This window comes from Manis pentadactyla, chromosome 1, assembly GCF_030020395.1.
Source record: "Manis pentadactyla isolate mManPen7 chromosome 1, mManPen7.hap1, whole genome shotgun sequence".
NCBI classification, from domain to species: Eukaryota; Metazoa; Chordata; class Mammalia; order Pholidota; family Manidae; genus Manis; species Manis pentadactyla.
This window is the reverse complement of record NC_080019.1, coordinates 72,536,841-72,556,574: the sequence shown is the minus strand read 5'-3', so window position 1 is coordinate 72,556,574 and position 19,734 is coordinate 72,536,841. Positions and strand designations below refer to the sequence as shown.

Sequence of the window (19,734 nt, the reverse complement as noted above, 5' to 3'; positions counted from 1 at the left end):
GGATGGGAGAACCAAGACTAAGACCCACCCTGAGGCTCTGGAAGGACCCTCCTTGTCCATTTCCCCTTTTCACTGACTTTCTTAGATGCCTTCCTCGAGGCCCACCGGTCTCTGCTGCCTGTTGCTCAGAGAGACTTCTGCCTCTGTGACAGCTAGGCTGTGACCCCTGGGGGTTGAGGACAGGGAGAAGGAGCAGTGCTCCAGGGAGCAGGTAATGGGGTGGGGCCCAGTTGGCCCCTTGGGCACGGCCAGCACTGCATGCTACCATTGCAGGTCATCAGTGATGGCGTGCCCCTGGTGCTGGCCTTCGTTCCTCACCGGCAGCCCCACTCCTTCATGACCCAGGGCTCCCCAGACCTATTGGTAAGTGCACTGAGCAGGGCTCCCCTCATCCCCACTCTTCTGAATGCCCCAAACCCACCTCTGCCTCCTTTTGCCTGCAGGTGACTGTGAGTGCCAGTGGGTTGCTGGGCACCCACAGCTGGTTGCCTTATGACCGTAACATAAGCAACTACTTCACCTTCAGCAAAGACCCCACCATGGGCAACCCCAAGTAGGACAGAGGGCTGTGGGCAGGGGTGGGCTCTAAATACCTTTCACCCTGAGTTGTCTCCCCACCCAGTCAGAATGCAGGCCAGCTGCAGGGTCTGGCCACGTTTTCTCATGGCCTGGCTCTCCTATGTGGCCTGGCCTCACCTGTCATGCCTCTCACTGGGTCAGGATGCAGCGACTGCTGAGTGGCCCATGGATGCCAGGCAGTGGTGTGAATGGGCAAGCCCTGGCGGTGGCCCCCGATGGAAAGCTGCTCTTCAGTGGTGGCCATTGGGATGGCAGCTTGAGAGTAACTGCACTGCCCCGGGGCAAGCTGTTGAACCAGTTCAGCTGCCACCTTGGTATGAGCAGCCTTGGAGCTGGGGTGGTATGTGCAGAGGGTGGGGGTAGGTTCCCCGGCTGGCCAGGGAGGGTATGACCACTGTGTTCTGCTTGTGCCCTGCCCGCTGCACCCAGATATAGTGACCTGCCTAGCACTGGACACCTGCGGCATCTACCTCATCTCAGGTTCCCGGGATACCACATGTATGGTGTGGCGGCTCCTGCAGCAGGTGTGCTGGATGGGCAGCCCCAGGGAGCCCCCACAGTCCAGACCTGCAGCCCATCTGCCCCTAGTGGGCCTCCAGTCCTGCCCTTCTCTCTCCTCTTTCTGCTGCAATGAGCAAGTCTGGGGCTCCACCACCCTCCAGCTCTCTGGCTTTGAGCAAGGCTGTCACTTCCCTGAGCCTTAGCCTTTTAACTCAGGGGCCGCATTGTGCAATGCCCCCAGTCCTGAATCAGCCCCAATCCCCCACAGGGTGGTGTCTCAGGGCTGGCATCAAAGCCTGTGCAGGTCCTGTATGGACATGAGGCTGCAGTGAGCTGTGTAGCCATCAGCACTGAACTGGACATGGCCGTGTCTGGATCTGAGGTGTGTGTATGCCTGTGTTTGGGGGGAGGCTGGGCTTGCTCGGTGCTGTCCCTGGAACACAGAGACCCCTGCCCAGCACCCTGAAGCTGTCTTCCTGCAGGGTGGAACTGTGATCATTCACACTGTACGCCATGGCCAGTTTGTGGCAGCACTACAGCCCCCGGGGGCCACATTTCCTGGACCTGTGTCCCACCTGGCACTGGCATCTGAGGGCCAAATTGTGGTACAGAGCTCGGCACGGGAGCGTCTTGGGGCTCAGGTATGGAAAAGGGGTACCTAGCCAAGGCAGGGGTAGTGGAGATTCTGTCTTTGCTGACATCTTCTGCTTTTTCCAGGTCACCTATTCCTTGCACCTGTACTCTGTGAATGGGAGGTTGCGGGCTTCACTGCCCCTGCTAGAGCAGCCCACAGCCCTGGCAGTGACGGAGGATTTTGTTCTGCTGGGCACAGCTCAGTGTGCTTTGCACATCCTACACCTGAACAAGTGAGTCCCACTGTTTATGGGTTCGTGGCCTCTCAGGGTGGTGGTCATTGACTGAGGATACTAGAGGTGACCCCCACCCGCCAGGCCCCCTTTACATGTCTGTGGGCACATTGTTTAAGGCCTGTCATGTGTCCTCCAGTCCCCCAGTGGGGAGGTCTTGCCCTGGGCTTCCGTTAGCCACACACTTGTGGGAAATCCCTCTTTGTATCAGGGTTTCAATTGAGCCACCCTTCAAATGAGTACAGAGCAGGTATGGAGAATGAAGAGACACCCCACTGCTGGATACAAAGCTCCCCTGTAATTTCGATTTCGCTTGTATCTCCTCCTTAACTCCAGACTGCTCCCTGCTGTGCCTCCTCTGCCCATGAAGGTGCCCATTCGCAGCGTGGCTGTGACCAAGGAGCGCAGCCACGTGCTCGTGGGCCTGGAGGACGGCAAACTTATCGTGGTGGGCGCTGGGCAGCCCTCTGAGGTGAGGAATAGGGCGGGGCAGGCCTGGAACTAGGTTGGAAGCAAGGGTCCTGGCTGACCCCATCCCATCTTATTTCCACCAGGTGCGCAGCAGCCAGTTTGCGCGGAGGCTGTGGAGATCCTCCCGGCGCATCTCGCAGGTGTCCTCTGGAGAGACAGAATATAACCCTGGAGAAGCGCGCTGACAGTCTGTCCCGCCCACGGCGCAGGCTCCGCCCAGGCGGGCTCCGCCCCTGGAGGCCCGGCTCAGGGGTCGACGGGAATCGCGAGGAGGAAACGCCGAGTCCGGGGGCCAGCACTCAGGGGGTGGGCGGGGCCCACTCCCGCCCAACTCAGGGATTGGCGGGCAGTTCGCTCCAGGAAGTCCCGCCCCTCGCCGGTAGAGGAGGTGCCCGGAGTCCCAGCCCCGGCCTCAGCGGCCGCCCAGCACGTTTTGCACAGTCGGGCGGGAGCCCAGGCTCTCGGATCTTCTCCCGTCCCGGCGGAGCGCAAGGGCCCGGCTGTGGCCTTAACCCCTAAAGGCGGCTCCTTGCTCTCCCATTCTCGGCAATAAACCTGGCTTAGTTTTGTAGCTGCTCCGCCTCCGTGTGTGCGTGCGCGTGGCGTTTCGGCATGCCCTGGCCACCGTCCGCACTTGCGTTCCCCTGGTCTGGGGGGGCCTCTCCGTGTGGCTTCAGCCGCGCCGCCCCGGTCTCAGGGCCCGCTTGTCGCGTCTGCCCGGCTAGTGGTTTCTTCGCGCGCTCAGCCCTGCCAACCACCTCCGGGCGTGCGCGCATTCCTGCGCGAGGCGGGAGCGCGGGCGGCCCTGGCCGCTCCTCCCTCCGCGTCGCTGGTTTTCCGGGGCCGCCCGCCCCGCCCCCAGGGTCTGGCCCCCTTCTCTGTCCATGGTCTCGACCCCGCCCTGCGCCGCTGCTCGTGTTTCGGGTGGGCCAGAAACTGGCCTTAGAGATTCCACGCAGTCTTCCCGATTGGCCCACGGAGAACCCCGCGGCTTAGAGGCCCGAGGCCCGCCAGACGGAGTGGATCCTGGCACCTACGACGGGGCGGCGGCCGCAGATCAGGAGGGGTTTGGGGACAGAGCCGTAGGTCTTCCTGGACTCGGGGTGTCGAGGGCTGTCTCCCTCGTCCCCCACCTGGAGATCTGCTGTCCTGCCGGTGTTGTCCGTGGTGAAGCCCTTGTCTTGTGTTGGGATGTGTGTGGCAAGCCAGGGTAGTGTGGTCGTGCAGGGTGTTGGCATTTTACGTGCGTTTGCGGGCCTGAAGATGGGCGTGTGTGCTGGGAGCCGGTGGGGAGGGGTGTAGAAGCTCCAATCCCACAGCTCAGGGGGCACGCTGGCAGACACAAGGCCTAACGACTGCATGTGTGGTCATAGACACCCGCAATCCAGGAAGGTCTCCTTATGTGGTAAGTACACAAGGCCTAATGACTGCACGTGTGGTCATAGACACCCACAATCCAGTAAGGTCTCCTTATATGGCAAGTGACACAAATGGACACATCCCACACGTGGCAAGCGCCACTGCAGCCTCTGACCCAAACCCACTTGCTGACTGCACTTTATTGTACACACGGGCCCTTGGCCTAGCCCAGCAAAGGGAGTTTGGACACCAGGCAGGAGGTGGAGTGGTGGATGTTGGAGTGTTGGAGGGCCTTCCCCAAGGTCCAGGTCTCTTCTCCATCCCTTTTCCAGGCCAGCAGCTTCCTCAGCCCAGCCTGGGGTCTCTTCCCCATGCCTCAGGAAGTGGGTTCCAGCAGGATCAGTCCTTAGATCCAGATGAGTCCTGGGACTGAGTGGTCCTGTCCTTCGGGTGTCTGACCTTCAGGCCCTCTCCAAAGTCCCAGATGAGGAAGGACATGGGGCCCTCTGCCCTTTCTGAACCCACCAAAGTACCTTCCTGTCCAGCCTTTGAGCAGACGGTTGAGGGCTAGACCCTGGCTCTGGAGGCATAGTCACTCCAGGGAGCTCCTTGGAGGCTTAGGGTGTTGGGTTCCTAGGCTCATGCTGAGAAGTCTGGGGGCTTCCCCCAGTCAGTCTCTGGCGTGGCTCTGGCTGAGGTGGGGGTGGGAGTCTCCATGCTCCTCACCTGCCATCCCTGGGCTCAGACCAGCAGTTTGCCAAGGGCTTAGAGACAGAGTGGTTTCCAACCTGCCCTCGTCCCTCCTGAGCTGCACCCTGGCTCCTCAGGCTTTGGCCAGCTGGGGCCAGCTCTACCTTCCCCACCCCATCTGACACAGGAGGAAACTGGTCCAGACTGGTGAGTATGGAAGTGGGGGTTGGGATACCCAGCCCTGGAGCAAACAAATCAGGATGGAGTGAGCCAGGAGAGGGGGACAGGCTACCCCAAGGGACTCCTGACATCAGGCCTGAGTTCCCCCATGTCCCTACACAGCCCCTTTTGGACTCAGAGAAGAAATCTCCCAGCATCCTTGTCCGGGTACTGCCTGTGACGCTCCTACCCCTTCTCCAAGAGATGCAGCCCCTGGGAACACTGCTAGTCAGCCAAGCTATGTTTCATAACTCTAGCCACAGGGAAGGCATGGGCCGGGTGGGTAAGCATGCATCTCTTGATCCAGATCTTGGATACTGGGTACGGGAATGTACCCCAGGTAGGTAGGCATACACAAATCCAGTCACAGGCTCAGGAGGCCCTGTGCTCTACCTGCACCAGACTGTGGGAACAACTGGCCTGCAGGCAGAAGTGAGCCAGAAGCGTTTACTTGCCTTCCATTTCTGATATTGCAAAAATTTACAAGGTCTCCTGTACAGAGTCCCCCATGGGGACCAACATGAATCAATGTGCTCTCACAGTGAAGACTTAGTGAGGGAGACAGGACACACACAGTTTAGTGCCACAATAGACAAACTGAGGAGGTGTAGCAGGAGGCAGAAAAGGAAGAGACTGGGAGAGATCAAGGATGGCTTCCCAGGGTAAGAGATGCCTGCATTCATCAGATGGAGAAGGTAGAACAGCAGTAGCAGTTATCTGGAAGTGCAGGAGAGGGTTCATCTGGGAAGGGTTGTGTGTCCAAGAGTGACCAACAAAGGGGGGACTGTGTAAGAAGAGGATAAGAAAACGGGCTAGGCAACTTGATGCTATGGTCAGACGTTTTGACTCTACATAGTGGGAACTATTTCAATCCTTTTTGGCAGCACAGTCTTGGGGAGGCTGCCAAGGAACCCTAGCCTTGGTTCCTTGACCCTGACCCTGTCTGCTTTTTCCTATACAGGTAAGACCTGGAAGGGAGAGCACAGGGACAGGGAAGGGGGTGTGGATAGGCACAGGGGGGAACCCTTGCCCCCAATACCTCCTTCCCATTCCCCCCTTGAGCCTTCAGGGGCCTCAAGCAGCATCATCCCTGTTTATTGTGCCCTCCTGGCCACCCTGGTCCTCGGTCTGCTTGTCAACGTGGTCTTCAAGTGGTAGGTGGTCTGGACACTGCCCAATGACACCCCCTTCCCGCCTGGACACCCAGCCAGCTCCCTCTGGGTCTCAGTGAAGGTTGGAGCAGGTTGGCAGGTACCACCTGCTTCCCAAAACTGACGTTCACATAAACAGAGAGAGCAGCTGCCAAAGCTCGGACTGCAGAGCTGGGGGCCCTCCACAGGGACAGCAGTGTCTCCTTGGACTCTCCTAGCAGTCTGGAGCCCTGTGCCCCTAGCCACGGTGAGCTTCTTGCCCCAGTCTACAGTCCTTCAGACCTAGCTCTGCCCTATCACCCAGCATCTGACCTTCACATGCCCGTCTCCCACCCTAGGACCACATCCTGAGCTTGGCTGCCGGCTTTACCTTCATCTCCCTTGGCAGTAGGAAGAAGTAGAGCTGCTCCCGGAGGTGTCAGGCGAACCTGACAAGGGCTGGCAGGGTCTGGCGGCCACCTGGGCTACCAGGCTGATGCTGTGGCAGCCATGGCCCAGGGCCAGGTGCCGGCCTACACTCTGCTGAGGGACTGAGCTGTGTAAGAAGGCAGCTGTGCCATCCTCAGGGTGCTGGAGGCAGCCCTGGCTCTCCCAGCTGAGGGCCACTGTAGAATGAGAGATGCCTGCACAGCCTGGCCTCTCAGGAAACCCACCCTGGTGCTCCTCACCACCCTCATCTCATACTTTTCTTCCACGGCACTCCTAGAATTGGTAGCCTCGGCTTGCTCTCTTCTGGGGGAACACAGAAGATCCAGACACCCCTCGCTTCCCCCTTGCCCTACCTTCCTCCAGGACTTGGACCAGGGTATGGAGGAGTGGACCATGAGGAGTGGGCCTGCTCTCCTGATCTCTGCTCTGCCTTCCCTTACTTAGCTTCTCTTCTACTTTTGTATCCCATATTAAAGGCAACTTTGGACTGTTGTGCTCTTTCTGGCTCCCTGAGCCTGTGGGACAGTTGGGTGAGTATGAGGCAGAGGCCCAGTAATAGGATAGGGTCCCTAGGATGTGGGAGGAGCACTAAGCTGGCAGGCAGGCAATGTGCTTCTGTGCAACACACACGCTCTAAAGGACGAGTGTAGTTCACATCCTGCATCTACCACTCACTGGCTGTACTGTGTTATTAAAGTGTTAGAAGCTTTCTGAACTCTAGCTTTCTTAGCTGGAGAACAATTAATAGAATGGCACATTCAGTATTCTCCCACTCCCCAGGACTGCCAGGGTGGCCCTGAGGGGCCTTGGGTTAGAGACCACTTTCCTGACTTGGGCTGTGACCAGCATCAAGGGGAGGCTGGAGGCCTGCCCCTCTATAGGCAGGAGGCAGACTGGCCCTAGGAGCTAGTTACCAAGGGGCTCAGGTCACTCCCGAAGAGAAAAAGGAAGAAAGGCTTCTCCTTAGCAAGACCCACCCTCCAGACCCAGGAAAGGGAGTTCCAAACATGCTTCCACAGCTGCTTGTGTGATTTCCACACTAGCCGAGGGCAGGCAGGTCACCCCCACTCCCACCTGAAGGGCAGCTGAGGACAGGGCAGCTGCACCCCTTGCATACGGCCACCCTGGAGAGAGGAGCAGGCAGGTTGGTAGCTGCCTTCAGAAGGGTTGCTACAGCTGACAGGCCTTGCCTAGGAAGGAACAATGGCTACAATCCTGGTACCTACCAGGATTAGAGCACGTAAGCAGCACAGCCATGCCAACTCATGTAGGAGATGTGGGGTTCAGAGTGGCTCCGGGAGATTGTCCCCTTGCTGACTGGGATTGGCTGCTCTGTGAGTAGCAAACTCATCAGATTGCTGCTATACTGCAACTCCTCGGAACAGTTTACCAGGGCTGCTTAACCCTGTAAATTTTTTCCTTAAAATGAGGGCAAGTTTATGGCCACCTTCATTCTGAGGTTACCCTTGAGCAGTAACCCAGGAGAGGAGGTGCTCAGCGTTTGGTCAGCTAAAGTCTCTGTGTGCTGGAGACCTCACACCTTGAGCGGTCGGTCACTGGGCTGGCAATGAATGTGAAATCCTGTGGTGAGTGGCATGAACAGGTACAGTGCTAGATTAGCTGGCACCCTTTATCACGCCTGAGGGGATCTGAGTCTGAGGATGTCAGCGGGTGTGTGGAAGGGGAAAAGATTTTGAAAAAAACTCAACATGCAGATAAAGTAACTGAGAATTCCTCTTCAAAGCTATCCTATCTGAAACTTGATGGCAACCTGGTCATCACCCTTTAATGGAAGGCTGCCTGACTTTCCAGTGGAAACTGAAACCTGGAGTCTCGGGTCAAAACAATGAGTCTGACTTGGTTGCAAGCAGCAGTGCATATGGCTGTCCCCCTACAGGGCAAACCCACCCAAAGAGAAACACTCCCCCTTTTAACTGCTCAAGCACATTAGCTGAAACATCCTCTGTAATGAACGACTATAAAATGTTAAAAGGATTAAACTAGGGTCCATCCATTTGATATAATAATGTGCTTTAAATAGTTTGGAAGGCTGCAGTATCAGGAGGAAATACTTTTGGGTACATTGTTAAATAATTGTGTCTAATGATTATGACTTTAAAATAGGTGTTTTTTTCTCTTTTAACAATTCCTTTAATATAAGGATATGAGATGAGTTACTGAGCTCTGTGAGCCTTAGTCTCCTCAACCAAACAGTGCCAATTCCTGTGCCTCAGGGTTGTGAGGATGAAATGAGCACAACCTAAGTTCTAAGTGCCCAGCGCAGAGCCCAAGGCAATGAGTGCTCTAACTGCTGTCCATTCTGCCCACCATTTAGTGGGCCACAGTCTCTTCCCCAAGGGAACTGCTGCAGTGAGCAAAATAACTCTGGTGAGGAAGAGATGGGAGCAGTCTCTGCAATGAAGGGCACCTGGCTGGCCCGAAGCCTTTGGTGTTCCTCACTAGCTGCCACTGACCCATCAAGGGGGAGGTTCTCCATTGTACCCTGCATCCTCCAGATGTCTCCCCTCATCATAACTGGGTACTGTACCCAATCCTCCTCCTAGTATCCAAGCCTAGCGTTGGGGGCAGGGGGTGAGGTCAAGGAACCCAAACAGCAAAAGAACATTCCAGTGGGCTCAGGAAATGGAAGTCTCTGGAGGGAAGAGGTTCCCAGCCAGGAACAAAGGGGAAGACATGTGTCTTCCTCTTGGCCTACGAAGCAAAGTAAAGAAGCCCAGTGCCAGTGAGCCTCAGGTCTTCCTTTGCTCCGGAATGCATGGGTAAGCTAACTAGAGCTGAGCCACAAGATCCCAAGCCCACAAATGCCAGTCACCTGACAGATGTCGCCTCAGTCACAGTGGGGTTTATGGGGGAACAAGGCCTATGAACTCCAATCTCAAGGATTTTGGACTTCACATACCTGTGGTCTCCTTTCTCTCTCCAGTAACATCACCACATACAAACATGTCAAGTTCTTTAATTGATTTTATTTTTTACATAAAAAGTTCAGTAAAAATTGAATAAAGTAAAGTGATTTTAAGCAGTAAATCAATCTTATCAACATAGCACAAGGCTGGCCAAAACCACAAGGCAGCCTGCTTTGGAATATTTACATGATAACAAATTAAACCTTGCAGGAAAACTTAAACTGTCCTTTCAAAGTCTTCCTGTGATCCTAGCATGGAGAGGCTAAAAGCAAAAAAAAAAAAAAAAAAAAAAAAAAAACCACTAAAACCAGGAAAAAACAAATTATTTTCAATATATTCACATATACATTAAAATATAATACAGATCATCAGGGTAAGGGGTCATGGGGAGGGATGCACATGGATCTGTGCGCTGACAGCACCGCCAAGGAGACCCAGGTTTGAGAGTGGGGTCAGGCCTGGCCCAGGTCTTAGAGAAAAGGGTCTTCCATAAGCCCTCGCCTCTGCTGGCCTCTAACAACCATACCCCAACAGCTCATGACCAGGGATCACTTGTTGTAGATGGAGCTCATTTTTGTGACTTTCAGTTGAAATCTGCAGGTTTGAATTCCCCAGGGCGATGTGTCATCAGTAGCACAGCCCTGACAGTGGGGTGGGGCAGAGAGGACCCGCAGGACTTCTCCCCAGAGTCTGTCCCCCTTGGTCACCTGTCCTCCCACCCTGGCCCCATGAGTCACTCTAATTCAGTGTCCTCTTTGGGTTTGTAAACAGCCCCAAACTTCTGCATATACTTCTTAATGTATTCCTTGGTTTTGTGTTTCACATTCTCATTGCACTCCAGGTCCTCTGGGTTCTTACAGTACTTCAGCTCCTTATTCATAACGCCGTGAGTCAGCTGTCCGGGACACAGAAAGAAAGACCACAGCCACCAATCAGAGTGGAAATGATTTCGGGGGGTTGAGGCCAGCCTGCTGCCTCAGGGCCCTTCTCACCAAGACTGGGAAGGAGATGGGTTGGGGCAGGCTCATGCTGGGATCACCAGAAAGGGGAAGCTCAGCTCTGGTAGTTTCCTAAAGAGCCACTACCCTCAAGTAAGATGTTCTCCCTTCCCAAACCTTCCCTCCCTGTTCTTGGGTCCCCAGCCTGGGCATCTGGCAAGGAAAAGCCACTTTCTATGATGAAAGGAGCCTTCTTAGAAGGTAGACAGTTTTCCCAGAACACTGTCAGACCACAAGCAGGTGGGAATACCTTTCGAGCTAGGTGTTTGAAGTCTTCAGTTGTGGTAATTCTTCCCACTTTGCAGTCAGGTTTCCGATAAGGGTTCAGGCACTGGACGATGAACTGGGACATCTGCAGGCAGGGGAAAGTAAACACACTATTCATTGGTCCAGAGAGGGCAAAAAGTTATACTGAGTAAAGAGAAAAGGCAGCAAGTACAGCCAGCCAATCCTCCCTTTTTCCTCACTCAGGATGCTACTTTGGACAGAAGGATGCTATTATACCAGTGGGATGTAAGAGAAAATGATCCTGGGTCTGCCCTGAAAGGAAAGAGCTCCCTTGGACGGATTGAGCAAGCCTGACTGAGTGCAGCAGGGGGAGGGATCCAGCAGCAGGATTCTAGTGCTGAATATCTCATGGCAGTCAGGTATCAGCTAACAAGTCTCATGTCTTTAGACTGCAGCTTAGTTCTCTGGTTCCTGAAGGCAGATCAGAGAGGGCATCCCACTGCTACCAGGAGGCTCAGCAATCCAAGGAAATTGCAGGCATTTTGTTATCAAAGGTTACCTGGGCTCTGCAAAGTGCTACACTTCACTTGATCCATATGGTAGAACGTGAAACATGGTATGACAGCTGGTGGGAGAAGCCGCAGGGCAGCATCCCTTTCACTACACAACCTCCAATGTACTTATGAGCTGTCTCTGTAGTGTCTGTCCTACCCAGCAGCGCTCAAGAGACCCAGGCATAGGACCTCTGGAAGAATCTGTGGGACTCAGATCCCAGGGGACAAAGGGAGTGAGGTTAATGATGGCCACTTCATCGAGAGCACCTTGAACAGTGATCTACCTATACCTGTGAAACTCAGTGAGCCTTCAGCTGTTCAGACAAGGCTGTAAATATATCACAAGGTAGGCACTAAATAAAACAGCTGATGGTTGACTTAGCTGAAACAGTAGTAATTTCACACAGGGAAAGTGAGAAACTAAGTTTTATCTCTAGATAAGGCTTTTAGTCAAATATCTGCTGTGGTATTCTAGCTTCCACACACTTTCCTTTCAATCTACTTCCCCAATTACACTCAGGGATTTCATTATCCCCAGCTTGAAAAACTGCAAAGGTTCTCTGTAACTCACAGGCACAAAGGCCCTACGTGAACAAGTACAATACTGTTCAGCTTCATCCTCTAATGCTCCTCACATCCCTGTGCTACATACAGCCCTTGGACTACTTAAAATTCCCTGGAAGGGACGATACTTTCCTTTGCCTCTGTACCTGCAGTTGCCTGAAGTTATGTCCCTCCTGATCTATCTGGTCAAAGAGCCCTTCCCACCACCCTGAAGAGTGGCCTCGGGCCCTAGTGTGGCACACTCTTCACCCAGCTGCCAATACTTATTTACAGGTCTATTTCATCTAATAGACTATGAGCCCCTGCAGTGAATGAAGACTGGAGTGGGGAATCTGGATGCCCAGAAGCAGACAAAAAGGTTAGAGTCCTGACAGCTGGAAACACACACTTCTGGTTAACATAAAGAGAAGCTACTTCTCTCCAATCTCTTGAGGATTATACAGCCATTAAATGAGATATCACAGAAAGAGAACCAGACTTTGAGTTCAGAAGGTTCAAGTCTTCTGTCTAGAACTTGTCTTTCCTGAACCTTCAGAGTTCCTCCACTTGCATAAAGGGAAAGACAACTCCTATCCTGCCTACCTCAAGGACTGCTGTGGAGATGAAATGAGGTAATGGATACGGAAGTGTTTATTACCTAACCATAAAGGCTGAGTCCTCACAACTATACAGTCAGATCACAGGCACAAGGCAGGGCAGCCTACCACCACCACCAGCTGTGCATCCTCAGGACAGGACAGAACAGGGTCCAGGTTTAAGCCTGCAGAGCTTAGTGCCCATACCCAAACCTTACCTCTTTTCTGAATACTTCTTTGCTTTTCTTAGCCAGCTCACTGGAAGTGTCTGCTTCTGCTGTCTTAGGCTTTTTTGAGGTCTAGAAATAGAAAAGAAAACACAACAGTGCTGGCGTGAGAAGTCAGGTTAGTGAAGCCCTGTTCCAGAAACCTCCTTCCTCTCTTCCAGTTGAGTCACCTGACACTGCACTAGGACCCTAAGGGAGCATAGCCTGGAGTCAGCCTGGCTGCTGTTACCACTCATGTTTCAATCCTGTCATCTGCCTCTGGCCTCATTCCTATACACCAAGTTAAAATTCTCTACCCCAAGTGAAAGCTATATCCTTGATATAGCTAAGCATTTCCAGTGGTTTCAGGGTCATCTTCTCTGCTGTGTGACTTGTACCCCTAAGGTCCCTGTTCTGAATATCAGTACCCCACACTGTCAAATAAGGCCTGGGTTCAGTGATCTTGACTTCTCCCAGCTTGGATATTCTAGGATTTCAGGAAGAAGGCAAAATGCTCTCTTCTAAATACCTTTCACCACACAACTGGAAGGTACAACCACACCATGGTCCTCATCCAAGTCCCTCCACTCCTCTTGGATACTCATTACTTTCCCTCCTAATGGCAGAGCTGGCTAGACTGTAGTAAATAGTGTCAGGCTTCGGGAGAGGCTCCTTGGAGGTTGGTTTCTCCATTGTTGGAATGGAAAGACTAAAGAGGTATCAAGAAATTGGGGGAAAGGAGATGAGAGTCATCTAACTCAGTGGACAGATGAGTAGCTGCTAAGATGCAGAAAATACTCTGTCTTGTGCTGATTAAGATGATGACAAATACTCCCTTCCAGCAGGACTAGAGGGAAAGCTGCCTAGCTCCTCCAATGAGGCACTGCCAAGAGGTAAAGGGCAGGCAGTCCTGGCATTCGGAGCACCTGCCATGCAAGGACATCTTCCCGCACTTTTGCCCACTACCAGGTATCAGGCCCCTTCCTAGCAAGTGTACTTTTCCATGGAAAAGATTAGGAGCATTCCCCTCTGAATACAAGTCACTTCAGATGGATACAGAAACTGCAGTTGGTATTATAGGTGCTTTATGTTTTTGCGCGCCACTTAGAGAAATTTTCTACTCCCAACCCATTCCTCCAGTTCTGATTCCACCATTTCCATAAACAGGATGAAGGTGCTCTTAATGAAGGAGCTGCTTCAACTCTCTTTACTCCAGACTGGCTCCAGAGAAAGGTGAAACTCCCTTGGCTTTGGGCTACTACAAATCAGCTTTCTCTGATTTGTTATGAAAGCTTTAAACATTTTCTAATTTTCTACTTTCTTTCTGTGGCTGTGGGAGCAAGAAGGGGAAGATAGGGTAGAAAAAACACACAGATTCAACCTCTGTTTTCAGGAAACATACCAAAAGAACCGTTATTATTTCCAAATACTTTTGCTTTGGAATTTTGTGGTTACTTTTTTGTAGTAGAGAGTATGGGTGTGCTTCACAATAAGACCTTAGGTGTGATGGGATCAAGAATTGCCTGAATTATCCAAGGAAACATCAACACATCATCAGCTGTAATCTGGTAGACCTCAGAAGTGAGTAGCAACAGCAATGAGTGCAGAAAGCCCCTTGAGGTACAACAACCCCCTCCAAGCACCTAGTCCTATAGAAGAGCCCAGGCTCTCAGTGAGGCTACTATGTGAATAAGAATGTTTCGCTTCCCTCTGAATGGGGGATGTATTCAGAAAGCTAAATAAATCCAGCACATATTTAATCATTTTCTATTTTAATCTCTGATTTGATGAAGTTGGTAGGGCTTTAAAGACAGTTACAGAGCACAGTCCATTGAACTCTGTCTAGGAGCTTCTATGGTCCTTTTGAGTGCTGTGCAATTGGCATTGAGAAAGGAAGTGTTCAAATGAAGGGTACCTAGACTTACATAGTGGAAATCATAAACCAAAACGAAGCACTCTTGGGAATACTGAAATTTGTGTACTCCTCTTTGGTTGTGGTCTGCAAATGGCATGAGATGTAATTTCAGAAACTGACTAATGCTTGCTCAAGCCCAATGCCAAGCAACACCAGAAGTCAGAGAGTCAGAGCTGAGAAGAGCATGCACGTGGTGGACTGACATGACCTTGGGAACCACCTCCCTGCCCTGACTCCAGAAAGTTCCATTTAAAGAATCAGAATTTCTACAATACATAAACTTTTAAAACCAAGTGTTATTAATCTTCCTAAATGCCCACTGCCAATTGGAAACCCTTTAGCACCAGGAAAGACATTAGACTGGACCAAGGTCCCCAAATGTAACAGGCTATTATTTCACGAGGTAGGGAACATCTACCTGCTCTGCAAGTGTTCTGAGAGTCTAGGAAGGCACCAGAGTGGGCAGGGCATTGTGATGTGAAAGAATAACAGTCTGCCTCTCCTATATACTGGCTGATATGGAGCATCCAGGCAATGGAGGATTTGGGTGGGAACCCATGTGAGCAGCAGTCACATGAGGGCACACAATGAATGAAGCAAGCAGAGGACCTGACAAAAAGCCAGAGCTTACTGCCTTTAGAATCTCCAAAGGGTATTTAAATTAAATTCTGGGAGAGACAAGCATCAGTTGGGTATATCCTGCTCTTTCTTTGTCAGGACCCATTTCGGTCAGGCCACACTCCTAAGTCCCTGCTGTCAGCCCTCACTTGAGGCATATGTGGGAATCTGATCAGAACATGACCATATATGAACCACGACAAAGAAGGCCTAAATACCTTCACACTACTCAAAGTGACACTTCAGTCCTTTTGGCCTTGCCGGCAATGGCTTTAAGCTTACTGCATGGCTCTGGGAACCACATGCTGTGAATGCAACAACTGCAAACCCACCATTTATTACACATTACAGAAATAACCACGTCGCCAAGCTTATGTCCCTTGGGACTTAGGAATGTAGCCTGACTGAAATGGGTCCTGACAGAAAGAGCAGGTTATGTCCAGCTAATGTTGGTCTTTCCTGGAATTTAATTGAATAGCCTTTGGAACATGAACTGTAAACAAACAAACAAACAAAAAACCATTATTCATGGAAGAGCTTTATCTTTTGGAGCAGCATGAATCCAGAAGCAGAATTTGAGCTATCAGAAATACTACACATATAATTCAACCTAAATTCTGCAATGCAGACACCTGTATACATTAATTAAAAGGTTAAGAACGAAAGATCCTTGAAAATAATAAAACCTCAGTATATTGTTTTGGAGTTGCTACTACCTTTGGTAGCAGAAAGAGAAAAATAATTTTGCTTCAGTATTTGGTGCTAGATAAGGGATTACAGTTTGTCAAAAAAATCTCTAAGGTGCTTTCTAGAAATAGTGTTTCAACAGTCTGACTGGATAACACATAGGCCCCATCTGCTCTATTCTGAAATGGAGTTCATACAAAACCTGGAAGTAATGTCCTAAAGATACCAGTAGGGACGAGCAGGCCTACGCCTCTGTGCACCTGGCCTTGAGTGGCATGCAGCCCTGGGGCTTTCTCTCTGGTCCCCCAGCTGATAACCAGGCTGTGCTTGTTGGGCAATTCAAACATCTGCTCTGCAGAGATCTAGCTGGTTTCTAACAATCCCCCCTCAAATGTACTCGTTTTTTAAATTTTTGCACTCAGTTTTATTCTATTCTATTTGATTTACTCAAGAAATGCTGACCATAATCCACCAAAGGATTGCAACCTACATTTTGAAAAACACTGATTTAGAGCACACAGAACCATGAGCAGAAGGGATATAAATGGCCCAAGATACAATTCTGATCACGGTCCAGATCATCAGCCTGCATCAGACTTTAAATGTCTATTGTCTTACAGACAATTAAGTATTTTTGGGGAAATGGTTGGATGGGAAGATGGGAGCAAGGCCTCTGAAGCTGCACAATACTTGAACATGGCAAAATAGAAAGCACTGGCCCAGTTTCTTTGGTAAACAGAAAAACATCATCTCACGGTTTCTGGGAACATAGTAAGACCAGACTGTAAAAAGTCCTGAAAGAGCCCTCAAAAACAAAACAATCTGCCATTCTGGAAATGATTACTCATCAGTGACCTAAAGTTGTGCCAGGGAAGACTGAGCCTGGATGGAATGGAGCCCCTATCTCATTGTTCCACTGACCCCAAAGCCTGGCTTCCTTACATGCGCTGGTGCCACTCAAAAGACTTATGCCCCCTCCTCATAAACAAGTCTGTCTGCCACTGCTTGAGAGCGGGGTTCCGGGGAGAGAGCGGCCCCAGATGATATGAAGTAAGGCTGGGTCCTACCATCCTGCTTTCGGGATGGCTGAGGTGCGTAAGGAGATGGGTGGACAGTCAACTCGCATCTTTCACCAAGACCACGCAGTCAATAGTTCATGTTTACCCCAGGGTGACCATCCTTCTGTGCTCCTCTGTATAGTCCCTATTCTGCCAATACCATGGAGACCTTGAGGAATGGAAAAGTTCAGAAGGATCCTTCTTCAGCCAAGAGGGCAAGTCCAGTGAGGTGGGATCCTGGAGGCTTGTGGGAACACCCTGTGGTGGCTGGTTGGAATGGTTGAGGGTTTGGTGAAGCAGGGCACAGGTGGCTAGGAGGTCATCAGGATCCATACCCAGCAGCTCCTGCAACAACCTCTGTTACTCTGGCTCAGCTTCTAGTGCTTTCAGCAGATTGGTAAACTCCATCTGCTCAAGCTACACCTCCCAGTACACACAGATCTTCTAGTTGAAATGTGATGTACACGAGATAGGGGCTGTTGTGGCCCTCTTTGCAGTCATACAGGCTGCTGAGAAGGCTCAGATATTCTCATCCACTTGGAAGTGGACAATGGTGCGGTTGTAATGATATATGCCTGTCCATCCATCTCAGGCACAGGCCATCACCTCCTCATGCCTGTTGCCTGTGATGTTCAGTTTCTCTAGGGCAAAAAGCTGGTGGTCCACCTGCACTGACCACAGCAGCCTCTCTGCCTCCTCCATCAGCTTCCATGTCCCATCTGAAGTGCAGAAGGCAGAGGGCAGAGGCCAGAACCACTGCTCTCATAGCTGGTGCCTGTACATGCTTCACCTTGGTTGATGTTGCCCATGAGGTGAGTGGAGACATTCTTGTTGTTGGATGCAGCCAGATGTTTGATGCAGCACAACAGCTCAGGCAGCCAGGGTCTCCTTACTGCCCTCCGTGGCCCCCTCAGATGCAGTGGCAGGCCCAGTGTCCTTGTTACAGGTATACAGTAGACTTGCGTAAGCACAGCCTGGCTGATATTATCAGTTCTGAAGTACCCAGGGGCCCTGGAGTCAAGGAGAGACTGTCTACCTGATCTTCCAGTGATCATTTCTTGAGGGACACCAGCTGCCCTGTTGGATGATCAGTGTCCTCACCCCAATCTTCCCTGCAGAAAGCCCGTACCATACGGTCTGTGTAACCTACCACCAGCTTGCAACAGCCACCTCCATCGATGTCACTAATCAGCATGACCTTGGTGTTGGCAGCGATGTGCTGCTTGAAGACAGGATGCTGCTCCTCTCCCGTCAGGCTCTCGTGGTGCCCAGAAGCATTTAGGGTCTTTCTCAGTGTCAGGTCAAGCAAGTGAACCAGACTTTAGCAGTCACTGCCACCACCAAGTTCTTGCCTTTATTACATACATCTCCAACCCCAACACAGGTCAGCATTCCCTGGCAGGAACAGGTGAGCCAGGGCCCACTATCATCATTCTTATCCATGGACAGCTTTCTGTTGATGTCTCCTACCACCAATTCATTTAATGTACCATTGTCAACATCTCTGAGGCAGACTGCTTGCAAGAAGAGGCTCCCGCTGAACTCTAGGGCCACGCACTGCATGTAACTAACCAACCTCATCCCACGTCCTCAACTGTGACCTCTTGGTTCCCTCTCTACTGCTAGTAAGTGATTTCATATAGAATCCTTTTGTAAATTACCCCTCACCACAAAGATGGGATCATCAACTGAAAATATTTTTGGCCCCTGATCCTATCCATCCTCTGTAACTCCATCAATCCAACAAATACTCTACAGCTACTGGTTTAACATAACAGAGTTATAGTTAGGACACCTATTACACCTTGTGGCTGAATGTTAATCAGAAGCTGTAAGGCACTAGTAAAATTCCTGTCTCTCAATCATGCAAGCAGTCAGCAATGATTCGCATCTGGGGTTCTCAAAGGGAAGACTTGACTTTACACTCACCACATGATGGATGATGGAGGAGAGTGCAAGATGACGAAGAGGAGGGAACACACTGGAGGGAAACAGAGAAGGAGGGCTCTCACAGATGCTTAGTCTCATCAAGAGCTTTTCATACCACCCATCTAGCACACACAACACTCTTCAAAGAATTCCCTGCCCATTACATACTTTCCCTATGTGGATACCATATACCCCACTGATTTCCAACAAGAACGAATTTACTGATGACTTAAACCCATATATAATTGCCCATTTGCCATTCCTACCCTGAATCCTACAGAAAGCTCAGATTCTGCACTGAACTTATTTCCAGACTTCCTCCTGATCTTTCCTTCATTCCCTAAATAATGGGATCTTATCCACCCAAACTAAAAATGAGGCTGGTGAGCCATCCGTGCCTCTTCCATACCCAATTGTTTCCTAAGCCCTGAATGATGTCTCTCAAATGTCTACATCAACCCCCAACATCTCCACTTTGTCCTCAGTTTGTCTAAACTATTTTAACACTCTCCAATCTGATCTCCCTGCTACCAATCTCACCTTTTCAAATGGGCCTGTTTCACTCAAGGGTCACACATCTGATTGACTGACTTGCCTGCTTTAAAAGCATTCACTGGCTCCCAAGTACCTATCATAAAATAATCACATCAGTAAGACATCAAGTTCTCAGACAATTTAAATCTGACCTTTTTTTCCATATTTCCGTTTTGCTCATTACCCCAATAAGCACCCAAACTCTCACCATTCCAAAATATTTTTATTGTTCCCTATATCTGCTGTCTTGTTTGGACCTTATGCCTTTGCAAAAACTTCTCTATTTGTCTAGAATGCTTTCCTGCTCACCTTAGCTATAAGTAAAATCATGTTTTCTGTGACTGTCACTGATGCATCTTCTCAGACCATTAATCACTACACTCCCATAGCATTTTGTATGCACTTCTTCTACAGCAATTATCTCAGTGTATTCTTGGTTTACAGATGTGGCTGTTTCCTTTGGCTGAACTTCCTCAAGACTAGTACTCAGTTTTCTCTTTCTAGCCATAGTACCTCACATAAGGCTTGTGAATTAATGAAAAATCTAAATGAAGGCCCTTAATGATAAGAAAAACAGGGCAAAAGGAATAAACACATACCCCATCAGGCATCCTTTTCCTGTCTATTGAGATGCCAGTTGGATGAATGTAGTTGTAAACTGGTTAGAAATATTAGA

General features: G+C 50.7%; 2 protein-coding genes and 2 pseudogenes across 4 annotated transcripts in view; 2 read left to right on the top strand and 2 right to left on the bottom strand.

Moving 5' to 3' along the window:
* Positions 1–2,988, top strand: part of NBEAL2 (neurobeachin like 2) — a 29,155-nt gene extending 26,167 nt beyond the window's left edge. Inside the window, 9 exon segments of the mRNA XM_057498471.1 lie at positions 274–363; positions 444–553; positions 721–893; positions 1,009–1,103; positions 1,349–1,462; positions 1,563–1,721; positions 1,798–1,946; positions 2,283–2,418; positions 2,501–2,988. Coding sequence (XP_057354454.1) covers positions 274–363; positions 444–553; positions 721–893; positions 1,009–1,103; positions 1,349–1,462; positions 1,563–1,721; positions 1,798–1,946; positions 2,283–2,418; positions 2,501–2,602 — 1,128 coding nt within the window. The 3' untranslated portion in view covers positions 2,603–2,988.
* A 1,986-nt stretch (positions 2,989–4,974) lies between these two features.
* On the top strand, positions 4,975–6,757 carry LOC118908209 (death domain-containing membrane protein NRADD-like; annotated as a pseudogene).
* Positions 6,758–9,232: 2,475 nt separating this feature from the next.
* SETD2 (SET domain containing 2, histone lysine methyltransferase) overlaps positions 9,233–19,734 on the bottom strand; it is a 165,243-nt gene continuing 154,741 nt past the window's right edge. For 2 of the 3 annotated variants that reach the window (XM_036877191.2, XM_057498482.1), the window contains 3 exons: positions 12,330–12,410; positions 10,441–10,542; positions 9,233–10,087 (listed from right to left, as the gene is read on the bottom strand). In XM_036877191.2, coding sequence (XP_036733086.2) covers positions 9,926–10,087; positions 10,441–10,542; positions 12,330–12,410 — 345 coding nt within the window. In that variant the 3' untranslated portion in view covers positions 9,233–9,925. Of the gene's footprint in view, positions 10,088–10,440; positions 10,543–12,329; positions 12,411–18,524; positions 18,577–19,734 lie in introns of those variants that run through there. The other variant, XR_005023078.2, reaches the window with a different exon arrangement.
* Positions 12,417–18,518, bottom strand: LOC118908147 (KICSTOR complex protein ITFG2-like; annotated as a pseudogene).